Source organism: Canis aureus, chromosome 18 (genome assembly GCF_053574225.1).
Source record: "Canis aureus isolate CA01 chromosome 18, VMU_Caureus_v.1.0, whole genome shotgun sequence".
Lineage (NCBI taxonomy): Eukaryota > Metazoa > Chordata > Mammalia > Carnivora > Canidae > Canis > Canis aureus.
The window spans coordinates 56,684,440-56,704,241 of record NC_135628.1 but is presented as its reverse complement, the minus strand read 5'-3'; the positions used below and the strand labels follow the sequence as shown (position 1 = coordinate 56,704,241).

At 37.6% G+C, this 19,802-nt stretch overlaps 1 protein-coding gene across 2 annotated transcripts in view; it reads left to right on the top strand.

The window, feature by feature from the left end:
- The window catches only part of CHCHD3 (coiled-coil-helix-coiled-coil-helix domain containing 3), a 278,408-nt gene that overhangs the window by 168,933 nt on the left and 89,673 nt on the right, over nucleotides 1–19,802 (top strand). The window contains exons 5-6 of one of the 2 annotated variants that reach the window (XM_077857382.1): nucleotides 10,293–10,307; nucleotides 11,360–11,443. In XM_077857382.1, coding sequence (XP_077713508.1) covers nucleotides 10,293–10,307; nucleotides 11,360–11,443 — 99 coding nt within the window. The remainder of the gene's footprint in view (nucleotides 1–10,292; nucleotides 10,308–11,359; nucleotides 11,444–19,802) is intronic. The other variant, XM_077857383.1, reaches the window with a different exon arrangement.

Here is a 19,802-nt window from a genome sequence, read left to right as displayed (position 1 = left end):
TAGCAATTTGGCAGCAGAACATATGCATTCATTGAATTTCCTCTGGCCTCGATGTAGAGTAGGTTCAAATTGAATAATAGGAGAAATGTGGTAAATGTGCTACACAAATTGTGAATGTTAGAAGGATCTTAGAGATTATTTAGCTCATCCCTTTATTTTACAAAAAAGGAAACGGGCCCCAAAAGGTTGAGAAACTTGCCCAAGATCATGAGTTAGCAGCCAGACTGGAATGAAAGCTTTAGTTGTCTGATGACTGTTTTGTTGCTTTTCCTGCTACACAGGATTTCTGGATCAAATTGTTTTCCATGGGTCCGGTTGGATTTACTGAGCCTGGCCTGTGTAAGTGGGACAATCCCAAAGGGAACCGACAGATATACACAAACGGATATAACCTTGTTCTTGTTTGCTGCTTTACTTTCTGTTTGAACTGGAGGCTGAGGTTTAAGACCTGCTCAAAGTTTGTTTTGGTGGTGGTGCTGGTGTGTTTTGTGGCAACCATGGAACTGTGCCCCTGGGCTGTCTCCCTAGGAGAGGGCCTGCTGAGAAGGGTGCGGATGGCCATAAGCCTCAAGCTGCTGCAAGCCTGGAACCCACCGCAGGTTTTATCCCCAGGCCATGTCCTCACCAGGCCGGTAGCACATGGCAGGGGCTCTAGAGCTGGGTCATCCTGCCTGATGCAGGATTCCTCTACTAGACAGTCTTTGCTCCAAGGTTCCTCATTGTCCTGACCAGGTCTTCTCAGACCTACAGTCTTGTCTCCTTCCATCCTGGTCTCATGTCACAGGTGTCAGGTCTAGAGCATCATGGGAGACTCCTCTTCCCTTTCTCCTTTAGCCTTCTCCCAGCATATCTCTTGCTCTTCTGATTCTGTCTCAGCGTCCATGTCCCAGCACACTGGTACTGATGTAACATATGGGTGGTTTTGAAGACATTTTCAGAATATTCTGCATTAACCCTTAGTAGATCTTGAAAATCTCTTTATGTTGAGTACTGTTGAAAATAACTACAAATTTTTGATAGTCACTTTTGCATTATCTTCCTTTAATGGCAAGCCAAAATGAAAAGAAATACAGGGGATCCCTGGGTGGCGCAGCGGTTTGGCGCCTGCCTTTGGCCCAGGGCACGATCCTGGAGACCTGGGATCGAATCCCATGTCAGGCTCCCGGTGCATGGAGCCTGCTTCTCCCTCTGCCTGTGTCTCTGCCTCTCTCTCTCTCTCTGTGACTATCATAAATAAAAAAAAAAAAAATAAAAAAAAAAAAAAAAAAAAGAAGTGGTTACTTCTTAAAAAAAAAAAAAAAAAGAAAGAAAAGAAATACAGTCAGGGCGTTGATGGGATGTACACTGCCATCAAGAGGCAGGGGTCCCAGGGCCAACCCTGTCCCTGACCTTAAGAATTCCTTTAGTCAACAGGAATTTGGAGCCTCACTTGCATCTTATAAAATAAGCTGGATGATCTCTGGTTTTGCTTTTATTTATTTTTTTCCCAGCTGTGACTGTGAAATAGATTGTAAGAAGAGAGGTTGAGTTGACTCTGGCCAATTGGTCCTAATAGTGTACGCATTAAATCTTAAGTTTAAATTGAACAAACACAAGTTAATACAAAGAAAAGGAACTCAGAAGTTGTGCAGTAATTGGCTCTATGTGGTTGTCCAACTTACATGCCAGATCAGTGACATCAAATGTCTTGGCCCAAGTAATGCGGTTGAGCTAGCATCTCTGTGTTAGAGTGCTTCTGAGATTTTTAATCTCCATGGTAAAACAAGATTATATGTAAGTGCCTGGAAATGGAAGTATTATCCCCCACAATATGGAATAAGAAGAGAGGCATTTTAGTGTAATTGCACCTTCGACCACGTAATTCCCAGTGCTTGTTTCTCCTTTCCACTCCATACTCTATCAGCTGTGGTCTAGGGTTAAGACTACTCTGCTGTTACATGTAATAGTAACATTTGTGGTTTATAAACCCATCTATTCTGCAGCTGAATTTGATAATAAAATCCCTTTCCTGCTCTGCATCCATGTAATCACACAGTAGTTTTATCGAATGTGGCCCTTTTTATAATTTACTTTTCCCTCTTTCAGTGATCCTTCTTATTAAAATTTGTAAGCTTACTAATGATTCTGTGACATAGAGTTCTCATTTCTTTATAGAACTTGGTCTTTTGGAGTTTCACTTTTGATTCATATGGTCTTTTCTTTTAGACTTGATGCTCTTGTGTCTTTCATAAACATGTAGTAACTAAAGCCAGTGTTCATTAGAGAAGCTAGAGCTGCTTATTTGAGAACTCTGAACCCATAACAGTCCATTACACTTTGATTCAGCACTTATTTAATATTTATGTGCTGGATATTGTGACGGGAGTTCTTTCTTTAAATGAGTGTTGGGGGGATCCCTGGGTGGTGCAGCGGTTTGGCGCCTGCCTTTGGCCCAGGGCGCGATCCTGGAGACCCGGGATCGAATCCCACGTCGGGCTCCCGGTGCATGGAGCCTGCTTCTCCCTCTGCCTATGTCTCTGCCTCTCTCTCTCTATCATAAGTAAATAAAAATTAAAAAAAAAAAAATAAATGAGTGTTGGGGGTTGGGAGCATGGATTATATAACACTGAACTGATGAGACAGTATATTTTAGTACCTTTCGTGTTGAAATTTCATGTTGCTTTGTAACATTGAAAGTTGTAAATTATAATGGAATCATATGCCTATTCTCAGGAATGGTACATAAAATATTTAATATCAGATCTAGGGTTGTCATTACCCAAGCAGAACAAATATTAAGCAACCAGTACCAGTTCATGTTAACTGAATATCCATTCTGCCTGAACCAAACATCAGTTACATGGTTTCAAAATATTAGGTTAAATAGGCATTGATTCTGTTTATGCAGGCAGCCATAGAAAAGATAGAACTTGTATACCTGTTTTATGTTTTTTATACTTAGTTCAAAAATAAAGAACTAACATTCCCAGTTTCCTCTCTCACTGGGATATGATGCATTATTTGTATGTGAGCCACTCTTTTTTTTTTTTTTTAAATTTTTATTTATTTATGATAGTCACAGAGAGAGAGAGAGAGAGAGAGAGAGAGAGAGAGAGGCAGAGACACAGGCAGAGGGAGAAGCAGGCTCCATGCACCGGGAGCCTGACGTGGGACTCGATCCCAGGTCTCCAGGATCGCGCCCTGGGCCAAAGGCAGGCGCTAAACCGCTGCGCCACCCAGGGATCCCCGTGTGAGCCACTCTTGTTGCTTTTATACACTATTCCTTTGCAGTGCAGCCCTACCAGGTGATGATGTGAGCAAGTCCCCAGCTCAGTTCTACAATACAAACAGACTTCTATTGAAGAAAAATTTATTAACAAGCAGGGACAAAATGATTCATACAACTCAGTAAAACTCAGTGAAGTCCCAGTTGTCTGTTCTTTTAAGTGTTTTTTTTTTTTTTTTTTTTCCCCAGGAAAAAGGTTACTTGGGCCGGATGAGGCTGCTTATAATTGGCCTCAGTCGACAGTCCATTTAAACCAATAGTTCTCAACTAGGGCAGTTTTGGCAATGCCTGGAAATATTTTTTCCTTGTCCCAGCTCAGGGTTGGAGTGGTACTATTGGCATCATAGAGGCCAGGTATGCTACTCAACATTCTGCAGTGCATAGGGTGGCTCTCCACAACAAAGAATGATCAGGCCCAGAATGTTAGTGGTTCCAAAGGTGAGAGTCTGTCCTCAACCAGTAGTTGCATACGGGACTGGTTAAGCAATCAAAACTAATGTGCCATCCCTAAAGTTAGAGCTGTATGCTTTGTTGTCGTAACCTCTCATAGTCTCATAACTGGTCCCATAGCAGATGTAAGCATATCCTTACGGCAGCTAACTCATATCTTTTTGAGTTTTCATTTTACTAACTAGAAAGACCTATATCTAACATTTGTCATGCTAATGAACCATTTTCACTAATAAAATCTCATTTCCAACAGTCGTTGTGCTAACTAGCAAAGCATCATTATTGATCAAGGCATGCATGAGTGAAGACTTTGGAGTAGCCACCTCTACATTTTGAGCTTCCAGGTTTGAGCTTCTAGTGAGAATACTTGCTGATTACTCCCGCATTATGTGTCCTTCAGTAGCATGCTGGCAGCACCTGGTTCAGAGCTTAACCTAAGGAACATGGACACATAATGTCACCCTGTGTATTTTGAAGTAAATCACAGATGCTGTGCCAGATTGCTCTGCAGAAGTTGTATCTACTTACTTCTACTTGTACTTTTTTTTATTTGTGCTACCATGTCCTATGTATTTCCTTTGTAGAATCTAGAGTCCACAGGGATACAGATCAAGAGAAGTAAATCTCTTTTCCTATCTTAGAGTGTATAGCTGGGAGAGGGCCTTGAGTAAGTAACCATGTATGATACAAGGCAAAGTAAAAAACAGGTGCCATAAGGAGCCCCTGGCTGGCTCAGTCAGTGGAGCATGTGACTTTTGATCTTGGGGCTGTGAATTTGAGCCCTATGTTGAGTGTAGGAGACTATTTAAAAGTACAATCTTTAAAAAAAAAAAAAAAAAAAAAAGGTGCTATGAGAGACCTTTTGCAAAGTTTTATTAGGTGTGAAAGTGGGAGAAGCAGCAGGGTTGTGACTTGGCAATAGCTACATGAAGGAAGTGACGTCACGGAAGGGTTTTAGAACATGGCTAGGGCTGGAGTGAGTCGGTGTGTGGTCACATGGTGATTTAGCAGAGTTGGAATGGGTAGCTGCGTCTCCTGACTCCTCACCAAGTGATTTCCTGCTATCTGTCATAGTGATGGTAAGTTCTGAATTAAACCAGAAAACTAGAGAATTGAATGTATGATTAGAAAATTATTTTTCTCTCTAAAGCTATAGAAGAAAGCTTGTGAAGTCGTTTCTGACTTCATCTAGCACTTAATTTTACTTCTTTTTACCAAATACCATGTTCCACACAAATCTTAGAAGAGAACTTCTGGAAAAATTCAAAGCTATACTAGGTTGCTTTCTGCTCTAAATTTTTGAACCTAACAACATCCTCTCTTCAGTCCTTGTTGGCTCTACTTTTTAATTTCACAGACTACTTACCCTGCCTCTGCTCACTTTTTTCTTTCTTTTTTTTTTTTTTAAGATTTTATTTATTTATTCATAATAGACACAGGGAGGGAGAGAGAGAGAGAGAGAGAGAGAGAATGGGGCAGAGGGAGAAGCAGGCTCCATGCCTGGAGCCTGACTGGGACTCAATCCTGGGACTCCAGGATCACGCCCTGGGGCCAAAGGCAGGCGCTGAACTGCTGAACCACCCAAGGATACCCTGCTCACTTTTTTTTCAAGAAAATAAGCAGATGTGCCCAAAAGTGGCAGAGGACATATTCAGTAGGCTGTCTCCAGTATGTCATCAGCATGAAAAAATCTGAAATGTAGAGGAGAGTTCTCGAAGCTTTTCTTGGGAAGACAAAACAGAAACAAATGAACTGAGCAAGTCCAGATTTAGGAAGTCTATTACAAGTCTTTGTCTTCCACTTATGCCAGCCCTTGCTGTGTTAGTAGCCATAAGTGTAGTTTAACATTTCAGGTTGGCATTTGCTCATAGCTAATGCCTGTAAGTAGTCATTGAACAGTGTGCTAAAGTTGATAATTGTTTGGGCATCATGGAGTTCACCTAGCTGAGTTACCCCTTTGAAGGTCACCTTCTAATGTGGTTTCGAAAACAGTACTTTTGAGTATGATTCCTTGTTTACCAATGCCACTTGATAAAGGTGTAGTGAACCCTATGTAATTTCTTATTTATAATGAAAGTCTAGTATTCAGCTAATTGAATACATGGCTACTTTAATTATTTTGTTACGGCTAATTGATATTCACAGTGATCATGTTCTACAGCTTCTAAATGTATTATTATTACCTTACAAGTTTATGATTCAGCCCCGTTGGATATTTCAGTTCTCTTTGTTTTATGTCAGCATATAATTTTATTAGGTTCCTGTGTATTTTGTGTTTTACATAGTTATGACAAGGAATAAAGCTCTTTTCCCTGCTCTTATTTGCCTATGTGAGTTTATAAGACAAGATTGATCTTTGCCACAGACTATCCATACCATTGTGAAAGACTAAATCTTTCTCTATCTGTTATATGTGTTTTTCAGATTTGTTACAAGATTTAGAATTATAGGAAATATCATTATGGAGATCTCCTATTTAGGTTGATTTACAGTTGTTGCCTTCTCTCGACTCTAGTAATATCTGGCTTCATAGTATCCTCCCATGGAAAATTGAGCTGATATCTGCTTTGTTTTTTTCCCATGAGCTATTAACATTGAACACTGGCATTTCAAGGAACTTTGTCACTTAAAATGCACAACGTTGGGGCACCTGGGTGGCTCCGTTGGTTAAGTGTCTGCCTTCAGCTCGAGTCATGATCTCAGGGTCCTGGGATTGAGCCCCACATTGGGCTCCCTGCTCAGTGGAGAGCCTGCTCTCCCTCTCCTGCTGCACCTCCCCCTGTTTATGCTAGTTCTCTCTCTCTCTCTCTCTCTGTCAAATAAATAAATAAATAAATGAATAAATAAATGAATAAATAAATAAATAAAATCTTTAAAAAATAAAATGTATAAGCTTTCCTGGAACCCAGAATTTTTCCTTAACATGCCTTGTACTTGATGTCCAAGGTAGCATTACAGCCTCTGAACTAGGTGAATTGTGATGTCACCTGGTTCTCCAGGCCTCGTACCCTCCCTGTGCCACAGCTTAGTCCTCAGAAGCAACCAGGCCTAAGAAGGCTGAGCTATTATGCTGAAAAGCTTTCGCTATGAAGAGTTACCTAGGAATGTACATGGGAAGGTAAAATTCCTACCAGCACAATAAGTCATATCCATAATCCCGGTTTTTACTTCTTTTGACCTTATTATATTCTTTGTCATAAGCATCTCCAATCCTTTCTGAAAGGAGGCAAGTCTTAAAGAAGTTAACACATGGGTGCTTCATTTTGAATCTAGCTTACTAACACAACACTGAGTTGAGATATTGAAATATTTGTGTTGGGTTTCTTAAAGAAAACTTGATTTCCATATTTTCTTTGTGTCTCTTGCATATGGGGTGTTCTAGTTTTCCATAATGATCCACTTAAGTTACTGTCATGTTTTCAAGCCCAGTCACGGTATCCCAAATCTAACAGGATCTGAAAACTAATCAGTGCACATTTCTTGTAGTGAGAAGAATAGTAAACAAGAGATGAGGGGACATTTTTTATATTCATTTTTTCCCTAAGAAATGGTTTTAGAACAATAAGTGATGTTGTAATCCTCTTTCTTTTTGTTCATTTACAATGATTCTCTCTCTGTTAGAGAGTTGTATGTAGAAGTTTTATTTCCTTGCACTTGGTTTACTGCTTTTTCATAAGTTGAGTGTGACTCTCCATCCTTGGCAGCTATTAGTTTAGTCAATGTATTCCAGGCTTATTTAAGTTTCAGGATTCATATTGTGTGACTTTCCCTCCCAGTATCACATTAACTGTTTCAAAGCAATGTGCCTTTAAAGTGTTGTGGCCATGTTTCTTTTTTTGTTATTGTCACCAGTGGATCTCAAACTATTGATTCTGTTGGTTGTCTAGGGAAAGATTTGTGATGTTGGACTGTAGCTCTGTGTTTTCTGGTCTTTGGAGGTAATTCCTTTTTAGTGGGCATACCTGACCTTTTCACACGTTGCTTTAAATTTTTTCAAAGATTGCATCTTAGAAAAGTCAATGAGGATATTGCTATCTATCCTTTATTTACGTTGCTTCTCAAAATTAAATTTTTTTGATGCATGTAGTCCTCAGTAGGCTCAAGCAATATATTTATAGTGTTGAATTCTTAAGTGTTTTCTAAATGACCATAATAGAATACCTATTACTTTATATTTGTGTTTTAAAAATAGTCTCACTGTGCACTATATAGGAATGAAAGAAACATCTGGTGCACGTGTTTCAAGAACCATGGTAAGTAATGTCATACATTGAATGGGAGAGAGAATCAAGTACTGGTACATTAAGGATTTTGTAGGTAAAATAATCTTCATCCTTTAAATAATTATTCAAATTGTTAAAACAATTTGGTTGTTAATATAATTACTAAATACCTCACTCCTTTGAGTATCATGCTATGTTTCCATCTCATAGCCAGGGATACATATATGTGATATTAATGTTTAAGAAATATTTTTCTGATTGTAGAAGAAATATTTGTTCATTCTAGAAAGTTTGGAAAGCATAAAACGGTCTAAATAAAAAATATCCCACGATGCATATCATATCCACCATTAACATGTTGGTATAATACATACTTTTTTCCAAGTCTGTATAACAGGGCATTCAGCTTTCCTTGTTCCTTCCTTAAGCAAAATTAGGAACTTCCTGTACATGCTATTTTTGACCAGTTCCCCCCCCCACACACACACACACATACAATTCTGAGTTAGAAAAATTAACTATTAAAACATTATTTTTTAATGGCTTTAAATGTTGGTCATTATGTCTGGACTAAAACTTTATAGTCAATGTTGGACCAAACCTCATTTACACAAACTTCTATTGTTCCCACTTGTTTGTTGCTTTAAGTAACATTCGCTATAGTTTCTTAGACATAAATCTTTGTTTGCTTTTCTTAATATTTCCTAGGATTAAATGCCTAGAATAAAATTGGCCAAGTGATAAGCAGATTAACAGTAGCAAAGATACATGCATATATCCATCCACATATTTATTTTTTTATTTTTTATTTTTTTTAGATTTTGTTTATTTATTTATTCATGAGAGACACAGAAAGAGAGGCAGAGACACAGGCAGAGGGAGAAGCAGGTTCCATGCAGGGACCCCGATGCGGGACTCGATCCCAGGTCTCCAGGATCAGGCCCTGGGCTGAAGGCGGCGCTAAACCACTGAGTCACCCGCGCTGCCCCATCCACATATTTATAAGTAGCTATTCTCATAAATTTTAGTGTACTTAATTTGTATACACTTCAAAATACTTATATAATTAATTTCATTCTTTGTAATACATAGTTCTGTGAGTTTTCACATATGCATACTATTGTGTAACCACCACCATTATCAACAAGCAGACTAGTTCTCTTACCTTAGAAAATTCCCTCCTGTGTCCTTTGATTACAAAGTATATGTTTTGTTTTGTTTTGTTTTTTAATTTGGAAAATATAAAGAAGCAAGAATAACGAGAAACTACCCATAAACCTACTGTTCTGGTACAGCTTTTGTTGACATTTTGTCAAGTACCTCTCTGGGTTTTTTTCTTCCCTACAAAAAAGAGATTATACTGTCCATTTTGTTTATAATATGTTTGTTTTTTAGATATTTTGAGGATATTTTTATTAACCATTAGATTGGTTTTTATTTTTGCATCTTTGCAATTCTCAACAACCCTATCATCAACATATTTGTATATTGTCACAATTACTTATAAAAAGTCCTAAAAATAGTTTAGATCTCAGTGAATAGGTACATTTTGAAAACATTACATTTTGTAAAATTGATTTAAAAAGTGGTTATACAAAATTACATTCTGACCAATAGTGTATAGAAGAGCCTATCTGTGACATTTTTGCTACTATTTTAGATTTTTGTCAGTTCATTAGGTGAATAGTGGTATCTCATTATTTTCATTCTTTGATTTCTCTTAGCGTTGCTTTTCCCCTATGTGTTTATTATTTGTATTCTTATGTGTGAATTGCCAGTAGATATCATTTGTGTATTTTTCTTTTGGCTTTTTGCGGGGACAATTAGAGGGCTTTTTTTTAAAGTGTTCTGTATTTTAGTAACTTTAACTCTCACAGTTATATGTTGTAATTTCTTTTCCTCTTTTTGTCATTTGCTTGTTCATTTGGTTTAATGATTTTTATTTTTAATGGAAGGTCTCATAAATCTTTTCTTTTACAAATTTCCTTTATTTCTATTTTGGGTGTTTACCTTTTCTTTTATATTCCTGACTAGTCCGGTTATTACTATGTTGTACCAAGGAGCCATAGATTATTGTGTACTTGCATATGAATATGTTTTAATATTCTTTTAAAATTTATTCATATGCTTTCAAGCAGCATGAACTTTTCATTGAAATCTTCTATTCAGGCTGTAGCAGCACAATGACATTTAACTGTCCCAAGTTAAGCAAGTTCTCTGATTTTATTTTTCCCTTATTGCCTTCTTTGGTTTGCATCTTAGATATTACCTATCAGATTTCTTTATGACATTAGGAAAAAATACTACTTATATTGTTAAATAACTGTTGTTTGTTTATTTTTAACATGCTACAGGACATTGAAGACAAAGTAAGTAGCAAAGCAATGACCTACGAATGTGCAAAATGGGTACACTTTAAACTAAGTAGATGGTGAAACTCATGCTTGCATAAGGTTGAGCCAGATGACCCTTGGTCACACTGCAAAAAAATGCGGTGTATGGCACCAGGATGGGAATGCCGACTTGCTTGATATCTTAAAATTTCTGGTCAAATATATATTCAACATCTACTGAACAGAAATATATTAAAAACGTCCCTAACTTGGAGTGAAACAGGGAGGTCTTTTCTCAGAGATAAAGACCACTTAAATATTGTAATGATCAAGATATAAACAACAGTTTGAAAAACACAGGTTTTTAATTAACTTTGAAAAACATCCATAAGTAACTATCTTTATCATTATTTTTTTTCAAGTATCAGAAAAATTTTGTTGCCTTTTCTTAATTTTGAAAAAAATCTTAAAAATTCAAAATAGGATGACTGAGTTTTAAAATTGCTTTCACTGTGTTTTCTCACTCTTAGTTTTTAATTATACAAATAAACAATTACCGTGGTTTTTGCCCCGCCCCCCATCCCCCAGCCCAAGACAACAGCTTCACAAAAAAGAAAATAGGCCCATACATGTATTTATGTGCAGGTTTCAATCAGTAATTTAAGGGTTCTCAAACATAATAAGATTTACACAGAAAATGTCATATAGGTGTTTTTATTTAGAAAAAAAGAAAAAAAAGGTTAATAACTATGTGGCTTATGCTTGGCAAAAATCTAAGTTTTATTGTACAAAATATTAATCCTTAAATTACTCTTCAAAAGAAGTTAAATAAAACTGTGCTTTATTCTGATAGCTTTTTGACAAAGTAGGACACAGCTGTCACAGTAAAAAAAAGTACAATATAGACTCTTTCTTTACATTTAAATACAGCAATCATCATTTTATTAATATTGTTTTATGGCAGAGACCTAATAGACTTCAAAAATCTTCAGCTTTGTGTACTTATTTCTAATGTCATTTATACTTGACTTTTGCTTTGCTGTTGCTGCTTTTTCTTGATATAGTATATTCTTTATGTCTTTTTTTAGGCTAAGCAGCTGGAAGAGAAAGATCGAGTGATAAAGAAGCAAGATGCATTCTACAAAGAGCAGCTGGCTAGACTGGAGGAGAGGGTATGACTATTTCTTCTCATTGATTCTCTTCTAGTACCACACCTGCAGCCTTCCTGTATGTTTATTTAAGCATCAATAATTAAAATTATATCTGCTTTTCCTTGTTAAAAGGAAGAAGCGAAGTAGGTAGATCATTCTCACAGGGGACGTTATTTCTTCTTTGGTTGTTTTAGGTATGGTCTTATTATTGGTTCATTCAGTCATCTACCACTCTCCAACTCCCCCAGGTATTTTAGAATGCTACTCTTGACTCTTCCTAACACTGAGTAGACTAAACTCGAGTGGGTTTGTAGAAATGATAGTGTTCTAAGGGATTTATTGTCTTTGGGAAACCTCAGTTTCACTGCATTTGTGGCTAAGAAATGAGTATCACTTTCAAGAGTAGTGGGCACAAGTTGAATAGTAGGACTTAGGAAGAGGAATTAAGAGGAGTCGTGGGATGCCTGGGTGGCTTGGTGTTTGAACTTCTGCCTCCGGTTCGGGGCATGATCCCAGGGTTCTGGGATCTAGTCCCACATTGGGCTCCCTGCAAGAAGCCTGCTTCTCCTTCTGCCTCTCTATCTCATAAATAAATAAAAACCTTAAAAAAAAAAAAAAAAAGAGAGAAAAGAAGAAGAAGAAAAGGAATCGTGGCAGTAACCCTGGGCAGGCCCTAGAGTTTGACAGAGATTCAAAGGTGGAGATTAAGGCTAAAACAGAAGGAGACTGTGGGTTTCAGAATAGGCATTTGAGCCCCCTTATCAGTGCTCTTGTTTAGTAAAGTAGCTTTGTCTAGAATCATTTCATACATGGGCGATACAAGCTAGCTCTCTCTTCCCTTTGATGGAGACCTCTGAATTTTGTTTTGTTTAGAGTAAAATGTTTAATAAGAAAGTAGATAAAATGAGAAACACACTATTAAGCCTTATTCAGTACAGTTATTTACACGTTAAATCTGTTCACCTGTCTCTGTATGTCAGTAGCGTGAGTGCTTCTTGAATGGGGGGGTCATTTCATTCATGGAGCAGGTATCTACTTAAGCATATAATACTTGTCAGGCCCTAGGCTACTACCATAATATGCTAGTGAAGGAAATGAACTAAACTTCTGCCCTCAGGGAGCCCTAGTGTATATAGCGAATGGCAGGTTGCATGTATCTGGATGAACAATAAAGCAGAGAAAAAGGGAGTCCCAGGGCCTTGGAGTGTAGGTGTGAGGTCTGATGAAAAGGGAGGGCCTATGTAACAGATGGCATTTGGTAAGAGATTTACAGTAATGGGAAGCCAGCCAGCGCCAAAGCCCTGAAGCAGTGGCATGTTGGAGAGGCAAGAGGGTTTGTGAATGGAACAGCATTCTGGCTGCTATCTTGGGCAAGATTGGAAACAAGAGAGAGCTAGTAAGATGAAATGGCAATAATTTGGAAAAGAGATAGCAATGGCTTTGGCCAGGCTGCTAGCCATGGATGGAATATAGCAGGGTTGGATATTTCAGAGGCAGAGCTGATCACGTTCATTGATGGTTTTGAACATGAGTGAAAGAAGGAACTCAAGGATACTCTAGATCTATGACTTTTATATCTAGAAAGGTGGATTTTCCAGAGGGGAAGATTATTCTGATACAGATCTGGACGTGGGTCCTAGAGAAAATCAGGAATTTGATCTTAATGACTTTAAGTTTGGGATATTTGTTACGATATCCAAGTAGAGATGATAAATAAGCATAGAATGGAATGGCTTATAGCAGGAGTGAGCAGATTTTCCTGTAAAGGGCCAGAGAGAAAATATTTTAGACTTTGCTGGCCATGTATGGTTTCTGTCATGACTACTCAGCTCTCTCAACTCAACTTCTCATCCCATCCATTGTAATGTGACAGCAGCCATAGCCTGTATGTCAGTGAACAGGTGTGACTGCATTCCAATTTATGGACACTGAAGCTTGAATTTCACGTAATTTCCGTATGTCATGAAATACTCTTCTTTTGATGTTTTCTCTTCCTAACCATTAAAAATACTGAAACCACTCTTAGGGTTATATAAAAACAGATAGCAGGTTGGATTTGACTCCTGAGTTATAGTCTGCAGAACCCTGGTTTAGAGGACAGCTCTGACATCAGATGGCTTGGGTTGAATGGACATTTACCTGCTGAATTTTTGGAGCATGTTACTTAAAATCTGTTTCTTCAGCTGTAAAATGTGGTTATAATAGTACTTACCTTATGGATTTGTTAAATGAGCTCATTCTCATAAAGCACCTACAGTAGTGTCCAGCGCAGAATAACCACTACTGCGGTCAGTGGTAGCTCTTACTTTACTTGTACCCTTCTAGACCACCATCCCTGATAGCAAATGTTAACTAGGTAAAACAAATGATTGTTAGTTTTTTTTTTTTTTTTTTTTGATCGTTAGTTTTTGAGGTCATTTACCCAGCACCTGCTTTTCCTTTGTCCAGTGACAGTTTTCTTTGCCATCCAGTATTACTATGCTCAGTACTTTTTGAGTTTGTCATTGAGCACTGTCAGGTACAAGAAAAGGCAATGAAAAACATTCACCCATTTCTCATAAATCCACCAATTTGATGGAGGTAATTCAGTGATTAGTGTGATGTACTGAGAGGACCCGCTCTTGGCAGATGAAACTGGTCTCCTCAGCAGCTAACTGTTGTTTTGGCCTCAGGTTAGAACAAATGGTGGTAGATCACATGGATATCATATGATGATGTCAAATCATTGCCATCAGCATCTTTTCATATAAGCAAAATATGTATAGTTTTCCTTTTTGAAGATAAGGCTAGAAAGTAGTTATTTAAGAATTTTAACTGAAAACCAAGGAGTACCTGTGAGCTTAGAAAAATCCTGAAATGGAATAATCATAGTACTATTAGTTAATACCTAATAACTCCAAGCTGGACTAGGAGTCAGAAGGCATGGTGTGGTCACCTAGTTATTTGACAAGTCACCTAATCTCTTCTGGTCTCTGCTTCTTTATCTATGCAGTGGGGATAATACTTCATTCCTTGCTCACATTTGTGAGTTACTTGGGGGGGCACCAAATAAGATGATGTATGTAAAAACTCTTTGAAAACTGGAAAATGCTTAACAAAAGCCATTGCCGTTAAAGAATGTCTACTTTAACTTTCTTGTTCAACTTTCTGCTGTCTTCTTACCATTTCTATGAAATCATGTTTATCATGCCATTCCTGAAGTAGCTAAATTAATTTCGTTCAATTGGATTTCTTCGAGGAATATTTGAGAGATGTAGGCCTTCAGTGATGAAGCATTTTTACAGGCTTAATGCAGAAGATTGTAAAAAGAGTTCCCCTTATATTATGATGACAGTGAAAAGTGCCAATGTCTCACCATTTCTATTAGAAATTCTATTTACAATTTGTGTGAGAAGATGTAAAAGTGCTGAATCCATGAATGCATAATGTAAGAAAAATGATTATAATATTATGGTAACTTATAGAATCACCTAACTTACATGAAATCCAGGTTGCCTCTGGTTTAAAAGCGGGTTAAGTACATGTCTTTATTTTAACCAAATGCAATGATGAAACCATAAAGAGAAACCAGGTGCTGTATCATTACTGGAGAGGGAACATTGACCAGTCGTTCACAGAATCATTCCAAAAACGATCCCCATCAATTAGATTAATGTCATAATTATGTACACTACCCCTTTTAGATGACTCATAATCTTATCACTTGAATTGTTCATTTTCATTGACTTAATATAAATTTCTTTTGAGACTATGAACCCCAGTCCCTTGAGCAGTGTAGAACACATTCAGTTCTATAACACAGCTTGGCTTGCCTCTCTGATCTATTTCAATAAATTCTATCAATTAAGTAATTCCTATGCATGAATGGAGCTTTTTCCTCCCATGTATTCATATTGGTTAGTTCACCAGGAGTCAGCGATAACTGTTTCCTTTTACTAACTTGAGAGGAGGAATAAGTATAATTTTAAACTGGGCACTAATTCACCCTTCTTAGAATCATTATTCCAAAAGCAGCAACTCTTTATTGAGAAAGAAAGTCAAAGCCATTTGTAAAGTTTTTCAAGTCTTCATTTCATTGTAAAAGTTGCTGGCTTTATCAAACACCATTGACATAGCTGTAAAAGTAAACTTTTATATTTTAATAACGTTCATGGGAAAAAAAAATAACGTTCATGGGGTCGCAGTGAGGTACATGGCCTAACTGAAAGGGACTTGAGTGTTAACTCCTGGTTGTTGATTTCAGAGACTTGGAAGATATTAATTCCTGATTGGTGATTTGAGGAGAGGAAGCCCAGGGCAGCTTTCGAAGAGAAGATTCTTAAATGTTTTTAGGAAGCTTTCCACAAATCACTAAGGGAATGCTCCGCAGTGTTTTACATATCTCTTTTTGGGGTGCCACATTTATAATTGTGATTAGTTACCTGTGTTTATAGCATAAATTCCGTGAGGGTAAAGGTCATTTTCTTGTCTCTGTGTTTTCCACAACTCACATAGGTGTTCAGTGAATAAATCCTAGATTTACTAAGCTTATACCATAAAATTATGTCTTAAGCAATTAATGTAGTTTTTGAATATCTGCAAAACACTTGGTATCGTCTTCACTAGTCATGTAAATTAATAATATATATCCTATGAGAATCAAGTTTGACTGTCTTGATATTATTTGTAGCATCATCGTCATTGTGATAGTAATGATAACATTTATTGTACATTTACATGTGCTAGCTACTTTGTATGGGCTCTGTCATTTTATTCACACAGATAACCCTATGAGGTTGTCAGTCCTGTTGTTCAGAGGTAATGCTTCAAGTAACTTACCCAAGAATATCCAACCAAAACATCTGGATCTGAGACAGGTCCAGTACCTCAGCTTTCAGCCATTAGCCAGTACTAGCTTTAATATTTGTTAGTTCTGCACTCGAGTGGGGTCTTGTTGGTTTTTAGCTCTTTGGGTAGAAAGTTAGCTCTTTTTGGCTTCTGATACAACTTTTTAGGTTCCAATGTTAAAATAGGATTTATGCTACCTCATAATCCAGAAGAGTGTTAAGCATTCAAAATGCAGTCTTCTCTCCAGGATCTGATACTTCCAGGGGACATTTGACTAAAAAGGGAATAAATAAAATATTATTACCTAGCAGCTATGGCATGATACCCCTAGGAGTTATTTTAATATCTAGGTGTGCTCCTTCTACTATGAAGTAAGCAAGCCATAGTCATTGAAGCAGTTTTGAGCCATTCACACGTTCATAGTGTTGCTATCCGATAGTCCTCTCTTTCCACCTCTAGAAAGAAACAAAACTTGCTGTTACTTTTGATGAGCTGCTTCGATGGTCAGTTTGTTAGAGTCTGGATTGCCTTTACAATCTTCAGGAAATGCCTGTTTTCCAGTAGTCTGTTAGTTCTGTGGGAGGGAAGTGAGAAGCAAGACTAGGCCATAGCTTGGGAGGGCAGATCCTCCCAGGGATCTTCCAGGATGAAGGACCCCTTTCTCCCCAGGACATCTTGGAGATGTTAGTTCTTTGATGATTAGCATGTCTTCTTGTCTAACTTTTCAATTATGAACTTGAATTGATTTGCTCGACTGAATCCTCTTTGCTCTTGGCATTTATAAGAATGAGGAGGGCTGGTTGGCACAGTGTGAAGAGAGCTATAAAAGCCCTGGGGACTTGAGGAGCTGAGGGAGGTCAGAGGGCTTAGTTAGAGTCACAGTGTTCAGATCAACAGGGTAGTGGGATCTATTGCTTTCTGTTTGTAAGCTCCTCTGGATTTCAGTAGCTATTTGCATACACACTGCAGTCAATCCCATACAATTAAGGAGAGGGAATTGTACAAGCTGGGCAGAAGAGAGCAGTGCAAAGAGAATAGTGAAAAATAAATTGTCATTAAGAAGAAAAGTACTTTACTAGTTCATCACCTGTGGAGAGAGTTACTAATTAAATTCTAAGGTCGTGCTTACTTACATCAAATGAGCAATTTTTAAAAGCCTTTTACTTATAGTGGGTGGCATATCTTTCATTGCATCATAAAGTGTCGGGCTCATCTGTATGATTAATTGGCTTTTTTGATTGCTTGACTTCTCTTGTCAATTAGTACCTTGGTTTCTCTATTCCTCTGCGCAAAGCTTGGGGGAAGATAATGCCAACAATGATAATAAAAAGAAACAACGACAGAACGGATTATTGTCAGCCCAGTGTGCTGCTTATGGGAAGAAATTATTATGTATTTTTACTACCAGATGAAGTCTGTCATTATAAAAATACCTCACTGAGTGAAGCAGGGTCAGCCTTTTGATGGGATTAATACAGGATAGAATCACAGATCACTGACACCTGAGATACTAAAACATAAGCAGTCTTTTCTGGGGTAGGAAGATAATTTAATAAAGTCTATTTATGGGATAAAAAAAAAACCCTTTGATATTTTCCCCCCTCATGTGGTTTCTGAACAATCATCAGTGATTCTAGGTCATATGCATAGCTCATATACACTAAGTTATTGTGTGTGTTTTGGCCATACAGTGTGACACAGCAGATTTAACACAATAGTTAAAAGCATAACTTCATTGTAAATGACTAACTAGTTTGCACTGGTCAACCTAAAGATAAATATCATTCCTTTGACACTGCATTTTTATATTGGCTTCCTCATTCATCTTGAAATCAGGGCAGATTCCCTGTGGTCTGAAGTTACCCAGAGTTGCAGAAACCCAAGTTCTCCGGTCCAGGAGTGGGACATTGAAGGCGATAGAAGCCAGCGACACTTCTAATTGTAATGCCATTACACAGGACAGAGGTTTTAGGAGTGGTTTGCTGCATGTACCTTAAGTTGCTCTTTTTTTTCTCATTAACAATGATAGTTCACATAATGTGCTTATACCTTCATTTATTAGGTAGAGAAATTAATAAGGGCCAGTATCGTCATATCTTTTGCTAATATAATTGATACATTTATTTATAACTTGGGTTCAAATACCTGAACCCATTTATACTCTTCACTGCCTCCCTAAAGGGTGCTTATTGTTGCAGATATTCCAAAAGCAGCAAGCAGGAAAGGAGGGTTTTTTTTGTTTTTGTTTTTGTTTTTGTTTTTTTACTCCCCCTTCTGTTTTGTCCTCCTGTGGGGGAAGGGAGTGACCCATGCAGTGCAGTGGATATGGGGTTCTTATCCTTAATTCATTATTCAACAAGTCCTTCAAACGCATTGGCTTTTCTGTTAACCTCTCTGAATTTCCTAATGGGAAATGTAGTTTGGGTAACCTTGAAATGCTTTTTAAATCTGGCTTTAGGGATATGCGACTTACATTCTTTTCTGGGGTGAGCCTGTTAAAGATGCATCCCGTGAAAATTATCCCTTTAACTGGATCCAGTCTTTCTGTGCCTAACTTTAGAGGAAAGATTTGCAAATCACGGGATCAGCACTTAATTTGGGGCTCTATTTACCGTGTAGGCTGTCAAGAAGTATTAACCTGAAGGTAAGATGAGAACATGGAGTACAAAGCTATGAGCTGATGGCACACAGTACACCAGGTATTAAATAGCATTATACACCCTGCTTGCTACAGTAAATAGGATTTCATCATTATGATGTGTCAGGGCTTTCAGTGAAATCAAATTTACAAGACACTAAACTGCCATCCTCTCTGCTGAGCAGCTTTATTCTGGGATCTTGCTTTCATACTAATCCTGTTGGTAGGAAATACTTGTACCAATTGTGCATGGAAATTATAATTTAATGATCTCTTCCTTTTCTCTATTCAGAGCTTAGAATGGACCACTGTGCTTTGCAGTGATAGCCTCAGGGCTCTGAGAAAGAGATAATACAGAGTTTAGCTTTAAAGCCCACTCTTGCCTTTTTGTGAGTGCTTGTAATGATCAGAAGTGCTAAGATGCCGACAATATGGGTTGCATACTTTCTTGACTCTTCATATTTCCTTTACCTTGTGAAAAACCGTACTGTAAAATAATTAAATTCTATTTAGCATGACGGTTTTTTAAAATGGTATGCCACCTGAATGCGTAAAGACAAGGTGAGAAATAAAGCGTTATAAAATGCAGGGGAAATTAGTTTCACTTTTTAAAGATTTTGTTTATTTTGTGTGGGGAGGCTCAGCAAGGTTGTTTTATTTGTAAAACAATACTCCCTTTCCTTTCTTTAGGATCTTTCCTTTATTAGTAGGAATATTGCAGCCAGGAAGTCATTCTGTGTTTCCGGCAAATATGATTGAAAATGGGCTGGATCTCTGAATCTTCTTTGCATCCAATTTTGTAATTCGTGATTGTTTTGCTTCTTGATATCTTGTTTATTTATAAATTTTGAATATACTTCATTTAGGCAGACCAGCCAGTGTTTATTTCCCTGTTTTATAGACTGAGAAATTAAA